Source organism: Selaginella moellendorffii, unplaced genomic scaffold, assembly GCF_000143415.4.
Source record: "Selaginella moellendorffii unplaced genomic scaffold, v1.0 SELMOscaffold_86, whole genome shotgun sequence".
Classification (NCBI taxonomy): Eukaryota; Viridiplantae; Streptophyta; class Lycopodiopsida; order Selaginellales; family Selaginellaceae; genus Selaginella; species Selaginella moellendorffii.
In genome coordinates, this window is record NW_003314347.1 from 469,832 (window position 1) to 492,560 (window position 22,729).

The following is a 22,729-nucleotide window of genomic DNA, read 5'->3' on the forward strand; positions in this document are numbered from 1 at the left end:
ACTTGTCTTGAAGCGCAATCCAAATTCTCTGGTTAAGCCAAAGTGCTATATAATATATAAGCTTATATATGACACAAGCACACCAGAGTAAGGTTTTAGAGCACTCGAAACGTAGCGTGTCTGTGCTTCCCTTGTTAGGTGACTCAATGACCCACGAGTGTTTGTGACTTCAAAGGTGGAAAAGAGGGAAAGAGAGAGAGAGAGAAGAGAAAAAAGAGAGCGCTCCATTCCATTTTTCAAGGAATCAAGGAAATGCCGCAGCTGGGCATCTGTTGTGGAGCAAGGCGACGGAGGCAATCATCGGGCAGTGGTTGTGTAGCGCTTGGGGGTGAAGATCCAAACAGAGTTTTATAAAAGGAGACTACTTGCTTTTAGCTGCTGCTTTTTGACCCGTGGCGCCCCAGATATAAAAACCACAAGGAGGATTTGGAGGACTTGCGCCCCTCGAGCGATCGTCGTCATGGGGAGAGCTCCTTGCTGCTCCAAAGTTGGACTCAATCGAGGTCCCTGGACGCCGGAAGAAGACATGCTACTCACCAAGCACATCGAGCAGCACGGCGAAGGCAACTGGCGGGCACTTCCAAAAGCCGCAGGTCGGTCGAGATTTGAATTCTTCCAAAGTTCCAAAAAGTGTGATCTCTGATCTTCGATCTTCCTCTCTTCAGGACTCCTGCGCTGTGGAAAGAGCTGCCGGCTGCGATGGGTGAACTACCTCCGACCAAACGTGAAAAGGGGCAACATTTCGGAGGACGAAGAAGATCTCATCATAATGTTACACGCTCTTCTGGGCAACAGGTGATACACCACCCACCAATTCTGTCCCGATTCAATCCGATGCGGTGGCGGCAGCGAAATCGGTGCGCTTGGGCACCGTGATCGCGCCGCGCTCGCATCTGGGCTCTTTGCAAAATCGTGTTTTGATCCCCAATTCCCCGGTTTTGATGAATGCAGGTGGTCGCTCATCGCGGCTCGGATGCCCGGGCGGACAGACAACGAGATCAAAAACTACTGGAACACGCACCTGAGCAAGAAGCTGGCCAGCCGGGGATTGGATCCCAAGACCCACAAGCCCCTCGTCGCCAAATCCTCGCCCAATTCCCCGACCAAGAAGGGGGATGACAACTCCAATTCCCCCTCGTGCCACAGCAGGGGCGATGATCCGCAGGAGGCGTGGGAGACGACCATGGATTTGGACACGAGCTCCTACAGCACTGGCTCGTGCGAGGAGTCCTGCGACGATCGCGACCGGCGCACAGAGTGTCAACCGCCCAAAGTGTGTGCTCGATTGCACAGGAAACGCAAAATGCCTGTTCTTGGGGACCTTGCCAAGGAGAAGAGTGCCTCCCCTGTTTTGAGCGCAGGCAAAATTGGTGGCGGAGCCACAGAATCATCATCGCTATCAGTGGGGCAGGAAGAAGAGCGAGAGCAAGATCTCCAAAACACCACCAAGTTTAACTACCCATCGCCTTCCTCGGTCTTCAATCTTTACTCTCCCTCGCCCTCGCCCTCCAATTCCCACTCCGCCTCCGCCTCCAACTGCGATTCGCCGACAACAATCTCCAAATCCAACACCGCCAGCAGCTCCCAGGATCTTGGCCAAGCTCCTCCGCTTGTGAGCACCAGTCAACACACGGTGGACTGGAACGATCACGAGCAGCAATTCCAGCTGCGCAGTCAAGTCCAGATGCTCGAGTTCATCGACGATTTCCTGCTGCGAAAGGATGACGTGATCGTCGCCGGCGGGGATTTGTTCAAGGAGGATTGTAGCGGTGATCAGTTTTGGGACTCGCTGGGAAAGATCGAGCTCCCCGACTGTTCTTCCGTGTGCCAATCCGATTTGTGGGATGGTCTCACAGAATTCGCATCCAATTCCACCACGCAAGTGGTGCCACCTTCCTCCTCTCCCCTTCCAGTCGCGGATGGGATCCTCCCCATGATCATCGCCTCCACATCCCCCTCTAATTCTTCTTCCTCGTCCTCCTCGCTTGCTGCCACTCAGGTGAACTTCCTCCACGACGAGCTCCTCTTTGGCTAGTCGTGTACATACATATATATCCCTCTCGCTCGCTCACGCAACCATCTCCCTCTATCTTTTCGTCCTTGATCTTCTTCTCCTTCTTCGTCTCCAAGATCTCTTTCATTCCTCCCTGTACATTGTACGATTTTGTGGAGTCACCGAGGATCAATCTCCGGGCGATCAACCAATACTGCTGCTAACGGTTTTTCATTTCACGCTTGTCTCTGCCTGTGGGTCATTACATACGTCTACGTAGATAGATACAACACAGCTCTAAAGGGAGGAGGGAAAACCCAAAATCTCCCAAAGCAACAAAGCAACGTTTCACAAAAACAACAGCAACAAGTTGGCTGGAGGTAACAAAACAAGACTGAAGATCTTTTGGTCATGTTCTTGTGCATTTGCAAGTTGCAAGCTACACACAATAGATGGAACACTTTAAAAGCAGAGAATTCAATGAGAGACACAGATTCGATGGGTCGGGAGCTCTGGCAAGATCTTTGATCTCAAGTTCTCAACGTGGTGGTCGTTTCTTGTGTTTTCTTGTTTCGTCGGCGACAATTACATGATGTTTCATTCAAGATCTTTTAGCTGGGCATTCCAAGGAAGAAGCTCTAGTGCTGTTTTCTTGTACAAAAGCTCTAAGTTGTCTAAACTAAAATCGAAGTGGGTTTGTTGATGGATGTGGAATAAAAACTTTGCTTGCTCCTTGTGTGATGATGCGGTTTACATCACCCGGGATGTATTGCAAGAGGACTCTTGCTCACGCACACTTCGCCACGGAGGTGGTGGCAATATAGTTTCCATGATTGGCTTTGCTGGGAAAGTGTGTGAACCTCTCGATCACATCGGTGAATCGCGAGATTGGGCTTGATCGAGATTGGGACCCCGGGTTGTCACTGTGCTACTGGCCCTTGGATCAACCTGAGTGATTGATTGCGATGTGCTTGGTCATGCTGTGATCAGCAAAATGCCTTGTTTGGGCATATTTGACAAACAGTACTCAACTTGCGACAGCATTGTGGGGCATTGCGTGCATTGCTGGATCTTTTTGATGCTCTCTTGTACGGTACTTGGAGGAGTTCCATTCTTCCCCAAAGTTTGAAAGTTTCTCTCCTAGATCGCCCGAGTGCGACAATTTGATCTCCCATTGCGCTGGCCGGGAACTGGAATAATTCAATGATCCAGGGAGGCATGCGTTCCTGTCTGAACGTAATCGAAGCATGCGGCTCGAGTATTTTGCAAGCTCGCTTGTTGTTTTCCCTTGATGCTCGAGCCGCTCGCTAGTGAGCTTGTCCATTCCAAACTTTAGTGTTTTTCAAACCTTCAAAAGATTCCACTTCTCCTCTCCTCCTTCGCCTCCCGTTCCCGGTTTTAGAGCGACTAGGTCCTGGCAATAGGCCCTTGAGCGCCTACTCTACGTGAATAGACATGCTATCTAACACGGACCCGTGGACAAAATAGCTCCAAGGAAATTTCATATAAGCAAGAAGATCTTTTCTCTTTGCAGCCCAGCTCGGTGACCGGGCGATTGGTGATGTTAACATGCACTTAGAAAGATTGGACTATCCTCCCACGAATGTTATGCGGTCACCACAAGGACCCTTGAAACTTACACCACTACCTTCCTCAAGGGGCCTTATTTTATGTTCTTGCATGTCTTTTATCGCGTTGTCTCATCCCGGTTCACATCTGGGACAAGTTTACGTTCAACACTCATGCTCTCATTCGAATTTTCTTCAAGGCGCCTTATGTTGAACTTGCAGACCCCTGTGCAAAAAGCTGCAGTGGTTCACATGAAGAAATCAGTTTCTCGCTTCCCGCAAACATTCCTTGGGTGTGCCAGATAAACAAGTCAAGTAGCGGGTTTCGCAACAGTGACAATGTAGATAGAATGCCAAATACAACCTTCAATATGAATTTGATATGATCTAGATTCCCTTGCTTCGTTGGTTATCACGTTATTGCTTTATAATAGAAACAAGTTCTCCATCTCGCTCTCCTGTCTTGTGGGAGGCAACTCAACGTCATTCAACTCGGCCGACACCTCGTAGTTGTCAACCCCAGAATTATTATCAAAATACCCGTAAGTTGGCGTCATACACATCGTGTTGGGCTGGAGGCTTACACTGTCGGTGTGTACCTTGGCAAGATTCCCAGGTTACTCAACGCTAAACGAAACGGATAATATGCCGCTGCCATCGATACATGTTGCTTGGGCCAGTTTGCAAAGTATATGATTCTTAAAAATCTAAATCAATTGAAGAAAATGCTTGTACCTGTTTGATTCTTTCGTTCCGTATGTGTATTGCAGCGTTTTCATATAAACATTGAATTTCTTGGCAAGTTCACATTGCTGGCTTTAGAGGAGATCGAGGGCTGTTTCGTCCATGATTACCTTGCATGCATCATGCTTTGGTGATCAATACTTTGTGATGATTAAAATTGCAGCCACAATGCCAAGCCCATGCCGCACACTATATTTTAATAACCCAAAATGCTATAATTCTCATTCCTCCATCCTTGTTGCACCGACACTTAGCAAAGCCTTTTGTGCGCAAAGGCGGTGTGGCACGTAAGCCGCCCCCATTGCAACCACTAGAGAAGCAGGCCCAAAAGCTGGAAAAAAGTTTTTTGAGAAGATGATTCCCTCCTTTGTCGAGTCATGCCTGATCGACGATCCACTCTGGGAATCCATTCGCATTCGCATTAGATTCTCTCCGCTAGCTTTTCATGAATCCCAACAATAGCTCTTTTTCGACCGATCCAGACGTTAGTTTAATACGTCCACAGAAAAGAGAAGATCACTCTAACAGTAAGATCGGCGAAAACGATATGGTATGAAAATTATGAGCTGACCCTCAGTGTGGGGCTGGCCACCTTTGCGGCCGTTTTTCTTCCTTTCACTCGGAGCAAAACCGTGTTTTTGATACTTTCAACCTTGACGTTGCCGGGTAAAAGGCATTAAGTTCTTTTAAAACTTTTATGAGGTCAACAGGATTTCAACTCGTTTAGAACCAGAGGTGATCGGTGTTGCCGGGGACGATGCTGGATCCTTCCACGCCGCTGCTGTCGATGGGCCTCACAATCTCCACGTCCCACGACATATCCGAGTGGAACGAGTCCATGATGAAGCTCGAATCGCCCGTGGCGTCGTAGTAGAAAGCGGGCGGGAAGAAATAATCCTTGAGGGCGATGCTGCTGTCAGCGGTATCGGATATCTCCGAGTAGCTGTGCTCGGACTGGATCAAGTGGTTGACTCGCGTGCTGACTGGTTGAAGCAAGACACCACCTTGCAGCGTTGACGAACATTCTTGCGTTACAACTTGAGCTTTGTCGCCGTCGTCCATGGCCAGCTTCGCCACCTTTTCGTCCTGGTGGCAGCTGCATGGCGACGACGACTCATTACTGTCCGTGGGTGGAAAGTTGGCGGACGCGCCGGGCTGATCCAACGGCTGATGCGAGTTTGGGTCGATTCCCATGCCCTGTAGCTTCTTCTTGAGATGTGTGTTCCAGTGGTTTTTGATCTCGTTGTCTGTTCGTCCGGGGAGCCTGGCAGCTATTTTAGACCACCTATGATTTATGAGTGAGAGGGATGGATTGATTCACGGGGACCATAAACATACTTATGTGAGAAAAATATATAAGAAAAGAACGGGAGATATATTATCATACCTGTTGCCCAGTAAAGAATGGAGCTTGACGATAAGCTCGTCTTCTTCTTCGGTGATGTTTCCGTGCTTGAGATTGGGACGCAGGTAGTTTATCCAGCGAAGCCTACAGCTCTTCCCACAACGACGGAGTCCTGCAAGGATCACACTAATCGTTTAAAACGATGCAACTTGAAAATCAAAGTTTTGGAGTTTATATGATAGCACGAGCCTTCTGACCACTTCAAGCGACTTCACGAACGAATCAATCAAAAAACGAGTGCTTTGTTTGACAATGCTGCAAGTTACGACAAAGATACTGCAAACATCAAGCTTGAGCGGAGTATATAAGGGAACAGGGACGTTCTAACTAGCTACAACGCAAACATGGCTTGTCTAGAGGGAATCTAGCAACCACGAGGAAAATCTCAGAGAATGTAGAGACAAGGAGTGGAATGAGATTTGGGCGGATCAAACCTGCGGCCTTTGGAAGCGTTCTCCAAGACCCTTCGCCGTGCTCGTTGACATACTGCGTGAGGAGCGTGTCTTCTTCACGTGTCCATGGACCTCTGTTGAGACCGATTTTCTCGCAGCAAGGAGATCGACCCATCTGCATGGCACCACCAACAAGAAAAAGAAGAAGAGAAACTAGAAAATGCCTGTGGAAGCTTTGGGAAGAACACAGGATGAAGTTCGACTGGGACGAGAAGAATACGCTGGGTGTTATATACGAGATGTTTGTTTTAAATCAATGTTTTCCGCTCTGCTGGTCTCTTGAAAATGTTCCTAGCTATGAGATAGATGCTTCAGACACACAAGGGACCAGGACCAAGAAAAAATATTCATGAGAAAAGAACAAAGCTTGAATCTTTTGACCCCTCAACGAAAGGAAGCTAAAGACTCGTATAGAGATCTAAAAAACCTGTGCCCTGCTTGTCCCGCCATGCAAACATCACTCCCTTTCTCGCTCGTTAAATCGCGGTAGGATCTCTCAAGAACATGACCACTATACTGTTGATGACTATCGCTACAGTAGGATGGACTTTGTGGCATAGCTTGGGCTGGTGCTCTCCACAGAAGCAGCACGAACTACACAGGAGGAAGAAAGAAAAGGTAGAGAAGAAAGTGAAGAAGAATCAATGAAGAAGACGAAGAAAGGAGCTAATTGCTGCTGTCCGTGAAGATGAGTGGAGAGAGCAACTTCAAAGAGCTAAAACTTTCACACGACAAACGGTCAGACGGGAAACTGGAGCGATCTGGCACTAGTGCTGCCATTCCAGATCGATCAATGTTGTTTGACAACAATGATCTGACACACACAAGACTGTTTTCTTCATCTCGGTAGCGCCCTTTCTACTGTTGCACAACAAACTATCGCACAGCCGTGGAAGGGAATAATAGTATATAGAAACCTGTTGTATCTCGTACTCTTGCTCCCCCTCTATAAATTCTCCATAAACTTAAAGCTTCTTCTTCCAGGCCTAGAGAAAAGTCGGCTTCAAACACGCGGCATGGCCATCTTTTAGTGTGTACTGCACAGAACTCTCCCTTTCAACCAGGTTTTATAGTTTGCCACTTACTAGGCTTAGGTGGTGGAAAAGAAAAAACTGGAGTATTCCTTCTAACGCAGTGATGTTTCTATCTTATACTTAAGAACCTTGCGCTGGCTTGAGGAGTAGTACTACGAAGTGGCGTAACGAAAGCAAAGCTTGGACAGGGCAGACTGCCACTGAACACTGCTGCCACTGCCATCCCCAAATGTGATTCGCGAAAGAGGGTGCCACAGTTCTAAAGAGACTGTCGCTATAGGAGAGCTTACGAGGATGTTGAGATATTGCCGTAAGTTCCTTCACGCACTTCACAGTGATAGTAAATGCCTCGTGACGGCATCTTAAACTCGTACCGTGGCATCTGCATTGCCAGTTCAAAGATTAAATAGCCCACAACCAAGAACAAAGCGAAGAAAATAAGAAAAACTCTAAGAACGTTGCTGTCCCTTAAGTTTCTCTGGCCATAAATTCGCTGCTACGATAGCTTATATCCTTTCTACGCTTTAAGTTTCACTGCCGTAGCGGATAGATGTCGTTTGGACACTGTTGACCAGAATTGACCATCGTTGACCCATGGACCGTTGAATGGTTTGTCCTTGTTGACTATGCTGGGTTCGATTCCTGCGCTGGGCGATATTGCCAGGGCTAGGGTTCTTCGATGCGAGCAGTGCCGATCACGGAGGAGAATTTCCGGCCTTTTGGCCAGCTCCTGGGAAAGATTGGCGACGGATGCGAGTATGGATCGGGAGACGCGCAGCTCAATCTCGCGAATGGGATTCCCAGGTAGTACAGGCAAAATGTGGCCGAAATTTCCAGCGGCTCAGTAGTGATTGAGTGAGTGATGGTTCCTTTGCGCAGATTCTATCTCATGGAGCTCAGGAAAACGGGGCTGCGATTCAAAAGGATAACGCATCACGCCAGGGTCACGCAGTGTCTGGGATCAGTGGGAGCTCATCCTTGGTACATGGCGGTCTCTCTTCCCAGCATTGTGGATCCTTCATCGCAACACGAGGGCGCTGTTCGATCCAACGCTGGTGGCCACTACTATTTACCTCCCTCTCATGCAAGCGTCCAGGTTTTCAAGATAGATGGTCCTCGCTTCATCAAGCTAAACGAAGGAACTTGGCACGCTGGTCCTCTCTTTGGTGATCGAGATTCGATGGTCTTCTACAACTTGGAGCTCAGTGACACCAACGTAAGATCATTTGATCGAGCTTGTATGACCTTTTTTATGTTCTTTTTATTTGCAGGTTGTGGATCACACTACCCACGTGTTTGAGGACGACGTACTGATCGAAGATTGAGGTACAGAGCCTTGGCATTTCATGTGATATTCGAGCGTGATTTTTGTGCTAGGTGATGGCGAGCTTAAACACTTTTTTGCGTGTCTAGAAAAGCAAATGGTGGAAATGAAACAAGTTCTTTGCGAGCTAAGAATTTCATGTCCCTTGCCATCAAGTTGTCGAGGAGTTCCTTTTGTGCCTCGGGACACTGACTAGTAGTTGAAGGATGTACGAAATGAGGCTGATGATCCTGGTCGGAAGAAAATTTACGAACGGGATGACTCCCACAGACCATGGCGTCAACTCCCTGGTATAAATCTTTCTTAATTGAACTGTAACACTGTTAGAATTCTGTGCAGGGTGCTGATTATGGTCGAAAGCCGCCTGCTTTCTGTCGAACACGAGCGAGCGGATGTTGAGAGTATTCATGTAATTTGCCTCCTGCCAGTCCAGCTCGCTACTTCCGCCAAGAACTCGGGTTCCCTCAGTCAACAGCAAGATGGAAATGTTCCAGAAGTCTTTCTTCTTGATGTCGGTCACAAATTCGAGCGGTGGATGATATCCTTTGAAAGGTTTTGCTGCTCCTGAAACTTCTTCTTCGTGGTTCTGATTCTAATAATGTAACTTTCGTGACAGCGGAAAAGTACGAACTCTATGCTTGGAAAGTTTCAAAACAGCGTGGAGTGGTGACCACAATTTCAGAAAGGAGATCTTCTATGAAGTGAAGGAAGCTTTATTTTTCATGTTGATTAATGTTTTCTTTCCTATTTAGAGTTCTGTTAGTGAATTACAATTGCGTGAGCGAAGTTGCTGCGAGTTCAAATCTCCTATGAAGTAAGCTTCTTCTTCTTTGGATGTTGATTGATTTTTTTCTTTCTTTTTTAGAGTTTACGTGAGCAAGTTGCTGAAACTGAATTTATATTTTATTCTTGACAGCATGACACATTCGAGGCTCTTTCTTTTGGAAAAGGTGAAGCTACCCAGCCCTGTGTAAGTTCAATAGGGCGCTGTTGACGAGCTCCTCGAGGCTGCTGGAATGCTTGGTAAGTCCCACAAAATCCGAAAACGTTAAGAAGTTTTCTTCGTCTGAGGCAGTCGCTAACATTGCTCCCAGGGACGCCTCCATTTCACCGTCTTCTCTAAAACGTCGCAAGAACCTGGCGTCCTTTGCCACCAAGCTGTTCAGAAGCTCTACGCTATATCGCCGGATACGATTCAAGCTCCTAGAAGGTGCTGTGTGGGATAGAAGCTCTGTGAATTTTTCGCAAAGCCGTGATTGTTGCGATAGCACGCCTTGTTCAAAGTTCCGTCTGTCGAGCCAGGGGATTATGGCTGCTGCCAAACCGATGGCTGCCTGCTGTTCCTTGTCCGTGGATTCCAGCACCATCTGGATGATGCGAGATATGGCTGCTCCAAGCTCCAACTTTTCTTCGTCGTTAAGGTCACCGCACAAGCTTTGCAAAATTGTGGCTGCATGGACTCCAACTGGCTTGGTGAGCATGTTGATCAAGCTCTTGAGGGTCTTGCTAACGCCACCTTGTCTGCAGCTTTTGTGCATGAGGAGCCTCGAGCAATTGTTGGGACACTGGAAAACGAGCACAATTATGGCTTCCCCGGCTCTCATGCCACCGGTCAACTGGTCGCTGTTCGGTGCGGTTTCTCTCGTAAATATGGCCATCAAGCTTTGGATAACTCCTCCAGTCGCACCAATGCAATCTCTAAGCTCGTCCTCGGTTGCTAGCAGCTTGATCACGTCGACTGCCAGGTCTTGTAGCTCCAAATCTTCGAGATTGCATATCCTTTGAAGACTTCTTACTGCTGGCACTACCGACACCATCTTCTTTCGCAGAGACCGTCCAGAATCTCCTCGCACGCTAGCCAATGTCTTCAAAAGATCGAGTGATGGACGGAATACTTCTTTCGACGTTCGTACTTCGTCTTGGATAAATTCAACCAGGATGGAGAGAAGTCCGCTGGTGTGACCGATTCGCACGCATGTCCTGTAATCCACGGCTAGCCCGTTGAGGATAGTGAGTCTGTAGCTCTTTTCTTCTAGCACTTCCTCCTGTCTTTCGGGTAAAAGAGCAGTGAGGGCCTCCAGGGATCCAGGGATAGCGGAAATCCTGAAGCAGTTATGGCTGTGACGAACCAGGTGCTTGATTACTATGGTTGCAGCTTTCCTGATTTCGGCCTCACTAGGATCCTTCCAGGTGATCATCTCTAAGAGTCTCTCCACAACTCCGGGCGTGGTACCAATCCTCCGTTGCGTTTCTTCCATTGAATCTCCTTTTGAGACAAGAGCTGACAGTATGTTGACGCTACCGAGCTGCTCTTCCCTTATGCTTGACTGCAGCTTCTCGACGGTGAAATCGATAAGGTCCATTCCCAGGCCATCAAACACGCTTCCGTTCAGCGATCGTGAGTACAATGTGTACCAGTACTGCTTCATGGTTTCAATGTCGTCTTGATCAAGCTCACATGTTCGAGTGACTACTTCCAGCAACCTCTGGTAACGAAGCTTGAATTCCCAATATGTTCTCTCCAGGAGGAATAGCGACGTTTCTGCCAGCATCATCGCGTAAAACACAGTAAGTGCTTGCTCAGTGTTGTTTCCTTGGGCATTGAAGCCGTGCTCGGCAAGTCGATATACTGAGAAACATGCGGTGACTGTTGCAGAAGCAAGCTGGAGGAAGTACATGAAAAGGCTGATGATCCTGGTGGGGAGGAACTTTACATACGCGCTTCCCACGCACCAAATTCTTCTGGCAGCGAATCCCTGGTGTAAATCTTTCTTTACTGGTTTTTTGGAAAGTCGATCTCTACTCACGTTCTGTTCAGAGTGGTCATGGTCCAAGACTCCAGAGAACTTCTCCCATAATCTGGCGCTCTTGTCGAACAGGAACGATCTGAAGCCGAGAATTCCCAAGCTGTAATTTGCCTGCTGCCATTCCAACTCGCTACTTCGACTGAAAACCCGCGTTCCTTCAGTCAGCAGCAAGGCCGAGATCGTCCAAAAGTCTTTGGCCGGAATGTTGCTCACGAATCCACCGAGGAGAACAACAGTTGCCCAGACGAAGGCCAGTTTCCCGAGGCCAGTGGCGAACTTTTCAAGAACTGCGAGCCTGAAAGCTATCAGATTTAGCTGCTCTGGTGATCGGGAATTATTCCTTTCCACTGGAGCTGAAGACTTTAAAAAAGTGGAAAGCTGCTGCAGCTCTGGAGCTGAAGGCTTGGGAGTGGAAGGCTGCTGCTCGACGTCCGGATGTGGGACGACAACGCACTGGTATTGAGGGTTCAAGTGCTTGAAGGTGGAGAAGCGAGAGCAGAGCCGGAAGAAGGAACTTGAATGGTTACCTCGTCCGCAAAGTGAACGGTACTCTTGGGGGCACCGGCAGACTGTGCCCCTTGAAACTTTCTGCTGTTCCACGAATCCATGTTTAGTGTTCAAGGAGTTCTGGGCATTCTGGGCATTCTGGTGACCGTGGTATTGACGACTTCAAAGCCGCTTGAATGTCTTTCTCATGTTGCTGGCATAAGCAAGTAAGCTACTACTTTCGTTCTATGATAGCACGAGCCTTCCGAGCACTTCAAGCTACTCATCACGAGCAAATCTATGATAGCACGAGCCTTCTGAGCACTTCAAGCGACTCGTCACGAGCGAATCAATAAAAAACGAGTGCTTTGTTTGACAGTGCTGCAAGTTGCGACAAAGACACTGCAAACATCAAGCTTGAGCGGAGTATATAAGGGAATAGGGACGTTGTAACTAGCTACGACGCAAACATGGCTTGTCTAGAGGGAATCTAGCAACCACGACAAAAAATCTTAGAGAATGTAGAGACAAGGAGTGGAATGAGATTTGGGCGGATCAAACCTGCGGCCTTTGGAAGCGTTCTCCAAGACCCTTCGCCGTGCTCGTTGACATACTGCATGAGGAGCGCGTCTTCTTCACGAGTCCATGGACCCCTGTTGAGACCGATTTTCTCGCAGCAAGGAGATCGACCCATCTGCATGGCACCACCAACAAGGATAAAGAAGAACAGAAACTAGAAAATGCCTGTGGAAGCTTTGGGAAGAACACAGGATGAAGTTCGACTGGGACGAGAAGAATACGCTGGGTGTTATATACGAGATGTTTGTTTTAAATCAATGTTTTCCGCTCTGCTGGTCTCTTGCAAATGTTTCTAGTGAGAAAAGAACAAAGTTTGAATCTTTTGACCCCTTAACGAAAGGAAGCTAGAGACTCGTATAGAAATCTAAAAAACCTGTGCCCGCCATGCAAACATCACTCCCTTTCTCGCTCGTTAAATCGCGGTAGGATCTAGAACATGACCACTATACTGTTGATGACTATCGCTACAGTAGGATGGACTTTGTGGTATAGCTTGGGCTGGTGCTCCACAGAAGCAGCACGAACTACACAGGTTGAAGAAAGAAAAAGTAGAGAAGAAAACGATGAAGAATCAATGAAGAAGACGAAGAAAGGAGCTAATTACTGCTGTCCGTGAAGATGCGTGGAGAGAGCAACTTCAAAGAGCTAAAACTTTCACACGACAAACGGTCAGACGAGAAACTGGAGCACTAGTGCTGCGATTCCAGATCGATCAATGTTGTTTGACAACAATGATCTCACACACACACGACTGTTTTCTTCGTCTTGGTACCGCCCTTTCTACTGTTGCACAACAAACTATCTCACAGCCATGGAAGGGAATAATAGTATATAGAAACCTGTTGTATCTCGTACTCTTGCTCTATAAATTCTCCATAAACTTAAAGCTTCTTCTTCCAAAGTCGGCTTCAAACACACGGCATGGCCATCTTTTAGTGTGTACTGCGCAGAACTCTCCCTTTCAACCAGGTCATATAGTTTGCCACTTACTAGGCTTAGGTGGTGGGAAAGAAAAAACTGGAGTATTCCTTCTCACATAGTGATGTTTCTATCTTATACTTAAGAACCTTGAGCTGGCTCGAGGAGTAGTACTACGAAGTGGTGTAACGAACGCAAAGCTTGGACAGGGCAGACTGCTACTGAACACTATTGCCACTGCCACAAGCCTCAAATTTGCAGGGCAATTAAGTTTAACATTTTGTAGGGCAAATTTTCATTTCCTTCTTGTGAATATTACAATTGTCTTTCATTGTGCAAGATAAAAATTAATTTATACCTCCCAATATATAAATATTTATCAACTAATTCAATCACACAAAATCCTTTTTCCTTTTTTTGATGCCATGCATCATAAACATGCCCCTAATTGATCTTGTTGTTGTCATTATCACCATTTAAATAGATGAATATCAAATCATTTAAAGTTTCAATCTTTAGAAAGAATTTTGAAGTAGTTTTTAATTGATTTTGATAAGAAAATCCACCTTCAGCACAAATAATGCTCACAAGTATCAAAGAGATAATTCCATCAAATTAGAATATATATCTGTTATAGAAATATCATCTTTGCATATTTGCCAAGCCACTAACCCATTTTTTGTTAACAGATTATTTTGCATAATAGTTACAAACTTTGTGAGTTCTCTTTTACATTTTTCCCTATCAACAAAAGGACCATATTGGTTCAGAAAGATATTTAGCCATTTATAAGAGTTGTTATCCAAGTTTTCCTTATCATTTGAGTAATTCTTTGGGCTGAAAATTTTTGTAGCATTGAATATGCCTATATCCTTTCCCATTCTGGCCAGCATATCAATGTATAATTTCTAAATACATTCCTTGTTTAAATCTAAGCAAAAGCTCAAGCTCTCATCTCTTTTGCTTTCTGGAATAGGAGTATAATTTAAGGCATGTTTTTGTTATTCCCCTTTAGCATTTATAAATTTGATAAATTCATCTTTAGTAGCCTCCACAAAATTACTCAAGGGTTTCACAACAAGAGTCTCTTTCAGAAATTTTATTTTGATATTTTTTAAAGTACCATCTAAGTACCAAACAATGCTAGTAATATCCACAGTTTCAGCTTTGAAAGATTTTATTCAAATTATTCAATTCCAGAAGTATATTAGGCAGCATATGAATAGATGATCAATCTCTTTAATACTTCCCCATGAAATAACCAACGTACATTGTGAATTTGAAGCATACCTAATGTAAATATATTCATAGCATCTTTTAGAGGCCTAAAAGCCATGACTCTTTTTCTAGAAGTATGCAACCATCTATAAATTTGATTGTAGAGCTTTTGAAGAATCATAAGCTTAGGAAATGCATGCACAACTTCAATAGCCACTAAACTTTATCTATGTGCTAAGCAATGCACTCTAAGCAAGTGTGGAATGTTATGTTTCAATATTGTCACTAGACTAAATTGTTCTTCAACTATAATAAAAGCTCTATTAGTTCCAATAGCAACAAATTTTCCCTTTTTAAAGTTCATTTCTTCCAAAACCTTTTTGATGGCTTCATATTTATTTACATCCTTTAATTACCATCAATTTCAAAAAGCAAGTTTTATTCAGACTTTTTTCTTTTTCTTGCATATGGAAAGAGATGTATATGATAAGATGAACTTCCAAACTTCTATCAATATTGTTATCCACCATAATGGAAAAGTAAAGATTAGCTTGAATATCTTGGTAAACATCTTTCCATCACAGATCTTTTTTATAAACTCTTTCCCACTCATAACATTCATATAAGTCCTATACTCTATGGTGATTGGCATATAAGGCATTAAATTCACACAAAGATTTATAGCTTTGTAAAGGTAATCCCTTATTCACAATGAAATACATGTGTTGCATTAAGGAAATCAATTTATTTTTGTGTTGATATTTTTTAGGAGTAATATATTTAAGGATAAATAACCCTTTGCTTCCCAAATAGCCATATGGCATAGAAAAGCAAATGGTGGAAATGAAACAAGTTCTTTGCGAGCTAAGAATTTCATGTCCCTTGCCATCAAGTTGTTGAGGAGCTCCTTTTGTGCCTCAGGACACTGACTAGTAGTTGAAGGATGTACAAAATGAGGCTGATGATCCTGGTCGGAAGAAAATTTACGAACGGGATGACTACCACAGACCATGGCGTCAACTCCCTGGTATAAATCTTTCTTAATTGAACTGTAACACTGTTAGAATTCTGTGCAGGGTGCTGATTATGGTCAAAAGCCGCCTGCTTTCTGTCAAACACAAGCGAGCGGATGTTGAGAGTATTCATGTAATTTGCCTCCTGCCAGTCCAGCTCGCTACTTCCGCCAAGAACTTGGGTTCCCTCAGTCAACAGCAAGATGGAAATGTTCCAGAAGTCTTTCTTCTTGATGTAGGTCACAAACTCGAGCGGTGGATGATATCCTTTGAAAGGTTTTGCTGCTCCTGAAACTTCTTGTATTTCACCTCTTCGTCGTTCTGATTCTAATAATGTAACTTTTGTGACAGCGGAAAAGTACGAACTCTATGCTTGGAAAGTTTCGAAACAGCGTAGTGGTGACCACAATTTCAGAAAGGAGATCTTCTATGAAGTAAAGGAAGCTTTATTTTTCATGTTGATTAATGTTTTCTTTCCTATTTAGAGTTCAGTTAGTGAATTACAATTGCGTAAGCGAAGTTGCTGAGAGTTCGGATCTCCTATGAAGTAAGCTTCTTCTTCTTTGGATGTTAATTGAATTTTTTCTTTCTTTTTTAGAGTTTACGTGAGCAAGTTGCTGAAACTGAATTTGTATTTTATTCTTGACAGCATGACACATTCGAGGCTCTTTTTTTTTGGAAAAGGTGAAGCTACAGCCTATGTAAGTTCAATAGGGCGCTGTTGACGAGCTCCTCGAGGCTGCTGGAATGCTTGGTAAGTCCCACAAAACCCGAAAACGTTAAGAAGTTTTCTTCGTCTGAGGCAGTCGCTAACATTGCTTCCAGGGACGCCTCCATTTCACCGTCTTCTCTAAAACGTCGCAAGAACCTGGCGTCCTTTGCCACCAAGCTGTTCAGAAGCTCTACGCTATATCGCCGGATACGATTCAAGCTCCTAGAAGGTGCTGTGTGGGATAGAAGCTCTGTGAATTTTTCGCAAAGCCGTGATTGTTGCGATAGCACGCCTTGTTCAAAGTTCCGTCTGTCGAGCCAGGGGATTATGGCTGCTGCCAAACCGATGGCTGCCTGCTGTTCCTTGTCCGTGGATTCCAGCACCATCTGGATGATGCGAGATATGGCTGCTCCAAGCTCCAACTTTTCTTCGTCGTTAAGGTCACCGCACAAGCTTTGCAAAATTGTGGCTGCATGGACTCCAACTGGCTTGGTGAGCATGTTGATCAAGCTCTTGAGGGTCTTGCTAACGCCACCTTGTCTGCAGCTTTTGTGCATGAGGAGCCTCGAGCAATTGTTGGGACACTGGAAAACGAGCACAATTATGGCTTCCCCGGCTCTCATGGCGATGGTCAACTGGTCGCTGTTCGGTGCGGTTTCTCTCGTAAATATGGCCATCAAGCTTTGGATAACTCCTCCAGTCGCACCAATGCAATCTCTAAGCTCGTCCTCGGTTGCTAGCAGCTTGATCACGTCGACTGCCAGGTCTTGTAGCTCCAAATCTTCGAGATTGCATATCCTTTGAAGACTTCTTACTGCTGGCACTACCGACACCATCTTCTTTCGCAGAGACCGTCCAGAATCTCCTCGCACGCTAGCCAATGTCTTCAAAAGATCGAGTGATTGACGGAATACTTCTTTCGACGTTTCTTCGTCTTGGATAAATTCAACCAGGATGGAGATAAGTCCGCTGGTGTTACCGATTCGCACGCATATCCTGTGGTCCACGGCTAGCCCGTTGAGGATAGTGAGTCTGTAGCTCTTTTCTTCTAGCACTTCCTCCTCTCTTGCGGCTAAAAGAGAAGTGATGGCCTCCAGGGATCCAGGGATAGCGGAAATCCTGAAGCAGTTATGGCTGTGACGAACCAGGTGCTTGATTACTATCGTTGCAGCTTTCCTGATTTCGGCCTCACTAGGATCCTTCCAGGTGATCATCTCTAAGAGTCTCTCCACAACTCCGGGCGTGGTACCAATCCTCCGTTGCGTTTCTTCCATTGAATCTCCTTTTGAGACAAGAGCTGACAGTATGTTGACGCTACCGAGCTGCTCTTCCCTTATGCTTGACTGCAGCTTCTCGACGGTGAAATCGATAAGGTCCATTCCCAGGCCATCAAACACGCTTCCGTTCAGCGATCGTGAGTACAATGTGTACCAGTACTGCTTCATGGTTTCAATGTCGTCTTGATCAAGCTCACACGTTCGAGTGACTACTTCCAGCAACCTCTGGTAACGAAGCTTGAATTCCCAATATGCTCTCTCCAGGAGGAATAGCGACGTTTCTGCCAGCATCATCGCGTAAAACACCATAAGTGCTTGCTTAGTGTTTTTTCCTTCGCCATTGAAGTCGTGCACGGCAAGTCGATATACTGAGAAACATACGGTGACTGTTGCGGAAGCAAGCTGGAGGAAGTACATGAAAAGGCTGATGATCCTGGTGGCGGACGAAGTTCTTCTGGCAGCGAATCCCTGGTGTAAATATTTCTTTACTGGTTTTTTGGAAAGTCGATCTCTGCTAACGTTCTGTTCAGAGTGGTCATGGTCCAAGACTCCAGAGAACTTCTCCCATAATCTGGCGCTCTTGTCGGACACGAACGATTTGAAGCCGAGAATTCCCAAGCTGTAATTTGCCTGCTGCCATTCCAACTCGCTACTTCGACTGAAAACCCGCGTTCCTTCAGTCAGCAGCAAGGCCGATATCGTCCAAAAGTCTTTGGCCTGAATGTTGGTCACGAATCCACCGAGGAGAACAACAGTTGCCCAGACGAAGGCCAGTTTCCCGAGGCCAGTGGCGAACTTTTCAAGAACTGCGAGCCTGAAAGCTATCAGATTGAGCTGCTCTGGTGATCGGGAATTATTCCTTTTCACTGGAGCTGAAGACTTTAAAAAAGTTGAAAGCTGCTGCAGCTCTGGAGCTGAAGGCTTGGGAGTGGAAGGCTGCTGCTCGACTTCCGGATGTGGGGAAAAAACCGACCACAACTCACTGGTATATGGGGTTCTAGTGCTTGAAGGTGGAGAAGTTGGAGAAGCGAGAGCAGAGCCGGAAGAAGGAACTTGAATGGTTACCTCGGTACTCTTGGGGGCACCGGCAGACTGTGCCCCTTGAAACTTTCTGCTGTTCCACGAATCCATGTTTAGTGTTCAAGGAGTTCTGGGCATTCTGGGCATTCTGGTGACCGTGGTATTGACGACTTCAAAGCCGCTTGAATGTCTTTCTCATGTTGCTGGCATAAGCAAGTAAGCTACTACTTTCGTTCTATGATAGCACGAGCCTTCCGAGCACTTCAAGCTACTCATCACGAGCAAATCTATGATAGCACGAGCCTTCTGAGCACTTCAAGCGACTCGTCACGAGCGAATCAATAAAAAACGAGTGCTTTGTTTGACAGTGCTGCAAGTTGCGACAAAGACACTGCAAACATCAAGCTTGAGCGGAGTATATAAGGGAATAGGGACGTTGTAACTAGCTACGACGCAAACATGGCTTGTCTAGAGGGAATCTAGCAACCACGACAAAAAATCATAGAGAATGTAGAGACAAGGAGTGGAATGAGATTTGGGCGGATCAAACCTGCGGCCATTGGAAGCGTTCTCCAAGACCCTTCGCCGTGCTCGTTGACATACTGCGTGAGGAGCGTGTCTTCTTCACGAGTCCATGGACCCCTGTTGAGACCGATTTTCTCGCAGCAAGGAGATCGACCCATCTGCATGGCACCACCAACAAGAATAAAGAAGAACAGAAACTATAAAATGCCTGTGGAAACTTTGGGAAGAACACAGGATGAAGTTCGACTGGGACGAGAAGAATACGCTGGGTGTTATATACGAGATGTTTGTTTTAAATCAATGTTTTCCGCTCTGCTGGTCTCTTGCAAATGTTCCTAGCTATGAGATAGATGCTTCAGACACACAACGGACCAGGACAAGGAAAAAATATTCATGAGAAAAGAACAAAGCTTGAATCTTTTGACCCCTCAACGAAAGGAAGCTAGGGACTCGTATAGAAATCTAAAAAACCTGTGCCCTGCTTGTCCCGCCGTGCAAACATCACTCCCTTTCTCGCTCGTTAAATCGCGGTAGGATCTAGAACATGACCACTATACTGTTGATGACTATCGCTACAGTAGGATGGACTTTGTGGTATAGCTTGGGCTGGTGCTCCACAGAAGCAGCACGAACTACACAGGAGGAAGAAAGAAAAAGTAGAGAAGAAAACGAAGAAGAATCAATGAAGAAAGGAGCTAATTACTGCTGTCCGTGAAGATGAGTGGAGAGAGCAACTTCAAAGAGCTAAAACTTTCACACGACAAACGGTCAGACGGGAAACTGGAGCGATCTGGCACTAGTGCTGCCATTCCAGATCGATCAATATTGTTTGACAACAATGATCTGACACACACAAGACTGTTTTCTTCGTCTCGGTAGCGCCCTTTCTACTGTTGCACAACAAACTATTGCACAGCCGTGGAAGGGAATAATAGTATATAGAAACCTGTTGTATCTCGTACTCTTGCTCTATAAATTCTCCATAAACTTAAAGCTTCTTCTTCCAGGCCTAGAGAAAAGTCGGCTTCAAACACACAGCATGGCCATCTTTTAGTGTGTACTGTGCAGAACTCTCCCTTTCAACCAGGTCATATAATTTGCCACTTACTAGGCTTAGGTGGTGGGAAAGAAAAAACTGGAGTATTCCTTCTCACGTAGTGATGTTTCTATCTTATACTTAAGAACCTTGTGTTGGCTCGAGGAGTAGTACTACGAAGTGGTGTAACGAATGCAAAACTTGGACAGGGCAGACTGCTACTGAACACTATTGCCACTGCCACAAGCCTCAAATTTGCAGGGCAAACTTTCTTTTCCTTCTTGTGAATATTAGAATTGACTTTCATTGTGCAAGATAAAAATTAATTTATACCTCCCAATATATAGATATTTATATGCAAAAAACTTTTTAATACAACTAATTCAATCACACAAAATCTTTGTTTCCTTTTTTTGATGACATGCATCATAAACATGCCCCTAATTGATCTTGTTGTAGTCATTATCACCATTTAAATAGATAAACATTGAATCATCTAAAGTTTCAATCTTTAAAGAGCATTTTGAAGTAGTTTTTAACTGATTTTGATAAAAAAATCCACCTTTAGCACAAGTAGTGCTCACAAGTATCAAAGAGATAATTTTCCATAGTTCCATCAAATTAGAACATATATTTATCATGGAAATATCATCTTTGCATATTTCCCAAGCCACTAGCTCATTTTTTGTTAACAGATTACTTTGCATAATAGTTACAAACTTTGTGAATTCTCCTTTACATTTTTCCCCATCAACAAAAGCACCATACTAGTTCAGTAAAATATTTAGCAATTTGTAAAAGTTGTTATCCAATTTTTCCTTATCATTTGAGTAATTTTTTGGGCTGAACAATTTTGTAGCATTGAATATGCCTATATCCTTTCCCATTCTGGCCAGCATATTAATGTGTAATTTCTGAATACATTCCTTGTTTAAATCTAAGCAAAAGCTCAAGCTCTCATCTTTTTTGCTCTCTAGAATAAGAGTATAATCTAAGGCATGTTTTTGTTATTCCCCTTTAGCATTTATAAATTTGATAAATTCATTTTTAGTAGCCTCCACAAAATTACTCAAGTGTTTCACACTAAAAGTCTCTTTCAGAAATTTTCTTTAGATACTTTTCAAAGTACCATCTAAATACCTAGCAATGTTAGCAATATTCATAATTTCAACTTTAAAAGATTTTGTTCAAACTATTCAATTCCAGAAGTATATTAGGCAGCATATGAATAGATGATCAATCTCTTTAAGACTTCCTCATAAAATAACAAACATACATTGTGAATTTGAAGCATACCTAATGTAAATATATTTATAGCATCTTCTAGAGGCTTAAAAGCTATGACTCTTTTTCTAAAAGTATGCAACCATTTATAAATTTGATTGCATAGCTTTTGAACAATCATAAATTTAAGAAATGCATGCACAACTTCAATAGCCACTAAACTTTATCTATGCGCTAAACAATGCATTCCAAACAAGTGTGGAATGTTATGTTTCAATCTTGTCACTAGACCAAATTATTTTCCAACCATAATAAAAGCTCCATCAGTTTCAATAACAACACATTTTCCCTTTTTAAAGTTCATTTCTTCCAAAACCTTTTTGATAGCTTCATATTTATTTACAACCTTTAGTTACCATCAATTTGAAAAAGCAAGTTTTATTCAGACTTTTTTCTTTTTCTTGCATATGGAAAGAGATGTATATGATAAGATGAGCTTCCAAACTTCTATCAGTATTGTTATCCATCATAATAGAAAAGTAAGGACTAGTTTAAATATTTTGGCAAACATCTTTCCATCACACATCTTTTTTGCATTTTACAAACTCTTTCCCACTCATAGCATTCATATAAGTTTTATATTATATGGTGATTGGCATATAGGGCATTTCTATAAATCTATTAAATTCACACAAAGATTTATAGCTTTGTAAAGGTAATCCCTTATTCACAATGAAGTACATGAGGAAATCAATTTATTTTTGTGTTGATCTTTTTGAGCAGTAATATATTTAAGGATAGATAACCCTTTCTTCTTCTTTACTTTCCAAATAACCATAGCTAGTTGATGTTGTTTGGAATTGTTATGCTATTTTAAAATTGGTTTTTGAAAAGTCAAAGAACCATCCTTACCAAAAAAATTATCCTTTTTAGCATATACATATATTATTCTTTAATTGCCTTCAACATCTATCACAATATACACCTAAGGAAAACTAAGTTTCCACTTAGTTCTAAATGTTTTATTCTTTTTCCTCTTTTTATTGGTTGTAGTATTGGTTTCTTCTTCTGTTGTTGAAAGATGTTCATCCTCTAATCTGATTTTAAATCTTTCACCAAAAAAGGAATCATAAAGCTCTTGCCTTGCAATATTTTGTTAATTTATATTTCTTTTCTCCCTCTCATAGGCAATAGCAAAAAATGCTTCAATCCTATGTTGTTGTTGTCACTATCGCTGCTTTCCCATTTGAATTCAATGAAGTTGACATGGATTAGGTCTAGGGCAGGTTGTTAAACACTAGGATATTTTTACAATATTCTTAATAATAGTTGATAGAATATTATCTGTACTGCAATGTACGAATTTTCTTTGCCCAGCAAGTGGCAACACTAAA

At 44.1% G+C, this 22,729-nt stretch overlaps 6 protein-coding genes across 7 annotated transcripts; 3 read left to right on the top strand and 3 right to left on the bottom strand.

Annotated features, from left to right (window-relative positions):
- LOC9656764 (myb-related protein 306) lies at nucleotides 1–2,734 on the top strand. Its single transcript, XM_002987987.2, has 3 exons — nucleotides 1–593; nucleotides 666–795; nucleotides 952–2,734. Exons 1-3 carry the CDS (start codon nucleotides 461–463, stop codon nucleotides 2,033–2,035), a joined length of 1,347 nt encoding a protein of 448 aa, XP_002988033.2. The 5' UTR covers nucleotides 1–460; the 3' UTR covers nucleotides 2,036–2,734.
- A 2,230-nt stretch (nucleotides 2,735–4,964) lies between these two features.
- On the bottom strand, nucleotides 4,965–6,582 carry LOC9657501 (myb-related protein 308). The gene is made up of 3 exons (XM_002988065.2): nucleotides 6,145–6,582; nucleotides 5,693–5,822; nucleotides 4,965–5,590 (listed from the first exon to the last, which is right to left on the bottom strand). The coding sequence occupies exons 1-3, from the start codon at nucleotides 6,281–6,283 to the stop codon at nucleotides 5,029–5,031; spliced, it is 831 nt and encodes a 276-aa protein (XP_002988111.2). The 5' UTR covers nucleotides 6,284–6,582; the 3' UTR covers nucleotides 4,965–5,028.
- A 1,279-nt stretch (nucleotides 6,583–7,861) lies between these two features.
- On the top strand, nucleotides 7,862–9,438 carry LOC9657502. 2 transcript variants are annotated; one of them, XR_002990586.1, is made up of 7 exons: nucleotides 7,862–8,000; nucleotides 8,076–8,412; nucleotides 8,468–8,522; nucleotides 8,610–8,810; nucleotides 8,860–9,072; nucleotides 9,137–9,334; nucleotides 9,386–9,438. XR_002990586.1 is itself a non-coding variant. In XM_002987988.2 (4 exons), the coding sequence occupies exons 1-3, from the start codon at nucleotides 7,876–7,878 to the stop codon at nucleotides 8,519–8,521; spliced, it is 516 nt and encodes a 171-aa protein (XP_002988034.1). In that variant the 5' UTR covers nucleotides 7,862–7,875; the 3' UTR covers nucleotide 8,522; nucleotides 8,574–8,787. The 2 variants fall into 2 exon arrangements, 1 of the variants encoding a protein (XP_002988034.1); XM_002987988.2 differs by lacking the exons at nucleotides 8,860–9,072; nucleotides 9,137–9,334; nucleotides 9,386–9,438 and having other exon boundaries at nucleotides 8,574–8,787.
- A 38-nt stretch (nucleotides 9,439–9,476) lies between these two features.
- LOC9656766 lies at nucleotides 9,477–16,378 on the bottom strand. Its single transcript, XM_024661875.1, has 3 exons — nucleotides 16,236–16,378; nucleotides 12,375–12,507; nucleotides 9,477–11,972 (listed from the first exon to the last, which is right to left on the bottom strand). The coding sequence occupies exons 1-3, from the start codon at nucleotides 16,376–16,378 to the stop codon at nucleotides 9,477–9,479; spliced, it is 2,772 nt and encodes a 923-aa protein (XP_024517643.1).
- LOC112341572 lies at nucleotides 16,191–17,317 on the top strand. The gene is made up of 3 exons (XM_024661908.1): nucleotides 16,191–16,295; nucleotides 16,367–16,745; nucleotides 16,800–17,317. Exons 2-3 carry the CDS (start codon nucleotides 16,581–16,583, stop codon nucleotides 17,055–17,057), a joined length of 423 nt encoding a protein of 140 aa, XP_024517676.1. The 5' UTR covers nucleotides 16,191–16,295; nucleotides 16,367–16,580; the 3' UTR covers nucleotides 17,058–17,317.
- Nucleotides 17,077–18,661, bottom strand: LOC9656767. The gene is made up of 2 exons (XM_024661876.1): nucleotides 17,233–18,661; nucleotides 17,077–17,126 (listed from the first exon to the last, which is right to left on the bottom strand). The coding sequence occupies exons 1-2, from the start codon at nucleotides 18,659–18,661 to the stop codon at nucleotides 17,077–17,079; spliced, it is 1,479 nt and encodes a 492-aa protein (XP_024517644.1).
- Nucleotides 18,662–22,729: the final 4,068 nt, after the last annotated feature.

Excerpts from the sequence above, each read along its gene's own strand:
- LOC112341572 (XM_024661908.1), top strand. The coding sequence starts at position 16,581 with ATGGCTGCTGCCAAACCGATGGCTGCCTGCTGTTCCTTGTCCGTGGAT. Across the intron at positions 16,746-16,799 it reads CATGGACTCCAACTGGCTTG|CTTTTGTGCATGAGGAGCCT; the intron begins GTGAGCATGTTG and ends CCTTGTCTGCAG.
- LOC9656764 (XM_002987987.2), top strand. The coding sequence starts at position 461 with ATGGGGAGAGCTCCTTGCTGCTCCAAAGTTGGACTCAATCGAGGTCCC. Across the intron at positions 594-665 it reads GGCACTTCCAAAAGCCGCAG|GACTCCTGCGCTGTGGAAAG; the intron begins GTCGGTCGAGAT and ends TCCTCTCTTCAG. Across the intron at positions 796-951 it reads CACGCTCTTCTGGGCAACAG|GTGGTCGCTCATCGCGGCTC; the intron begins GTGATACACCAC and ends TGATGAATGCAG.
- LOC9656766 (XM_024661875.1), bottom strand. The coding sequence starts at position 16,378 with ATGGAGGCGTCCCTGGAAGCAATGTTAGCGACTGCCTCAGACGAAGAA. Across the intron at positions 12,508-16,235 it reads CTATTGAACTTACATAGGCT|ATGGGTCGATCTCCTTGCTG; the intron begins GTAGCTTCACCT and ends GGTGCCATGCAG. Across the intron at positions 11,973-12,374 it reads AACGCTTCCAAAGGCCGCAG|AATGCCCAGAATGCCCAGAA; the intron begins GTTTGATCCGCC and ends CACGGTCACCAG.
- LOC9656767 (XM_024661876.1), bottom strand. The coding sequence starts at position 18,661 with ATGGATTCGTGGAACAGCAGAAAGTTTCAAGGGGCACAGTCTGCCGGT. Across the intron at positions 17,127-17,232 it reads CAGGATATGCGTGCGAATCG|CGTGCGAGGAGATTCTGGAC; the intron begins GTAACACCAGCG and ends GACATTGGCTAG.
- LOC9657502 (XM_002987988.2), top strand. The coding sequence starts at position 7,876 with ATGCGAGCAGTGCCGATCACGGAGGAGAATTTCCGGCCTTTTGGCCAG. Across the intron at positions 8,001-8,075 it reads CTCGCGAATGGGATTCCCAG|ATTCTATCTCATGGAGCTCA; the intron begins GTAGTACAGGCA and ends TCCTTTGCGCAG. Across the intron at positions 8,413-8,467 it reads TGGAGCTCAGTGACACCAAC|GTTGTGGATCACACTACCCA; the intron begins GTAAGATCATTT and ends TTTTATTTGCAG.
- LOC9657501 (XM_002988065.2), bottom strand. The coding sequence starts at position 6,283 with ATGCAGATGGGTCGATCTCCTTGCTGCGAGAAAATCGGTCTCAACAGA. Across the intron at positions 5,823-6,144 it reads AACGCTTCCAAAGGCCGCAG|GACTCCGTCGTTGTGGGAAG; the intron begins GTTTGATCCGCC and ends TGATCCTTGCAG. Across the intron at positions 5,591-5,692 it reads CATTCTTTACTGGGCAACAG|GTGGTCTAAAATAGCTGCCA; the intron begins GTATGATAATAT and ends CATAAATCATAG.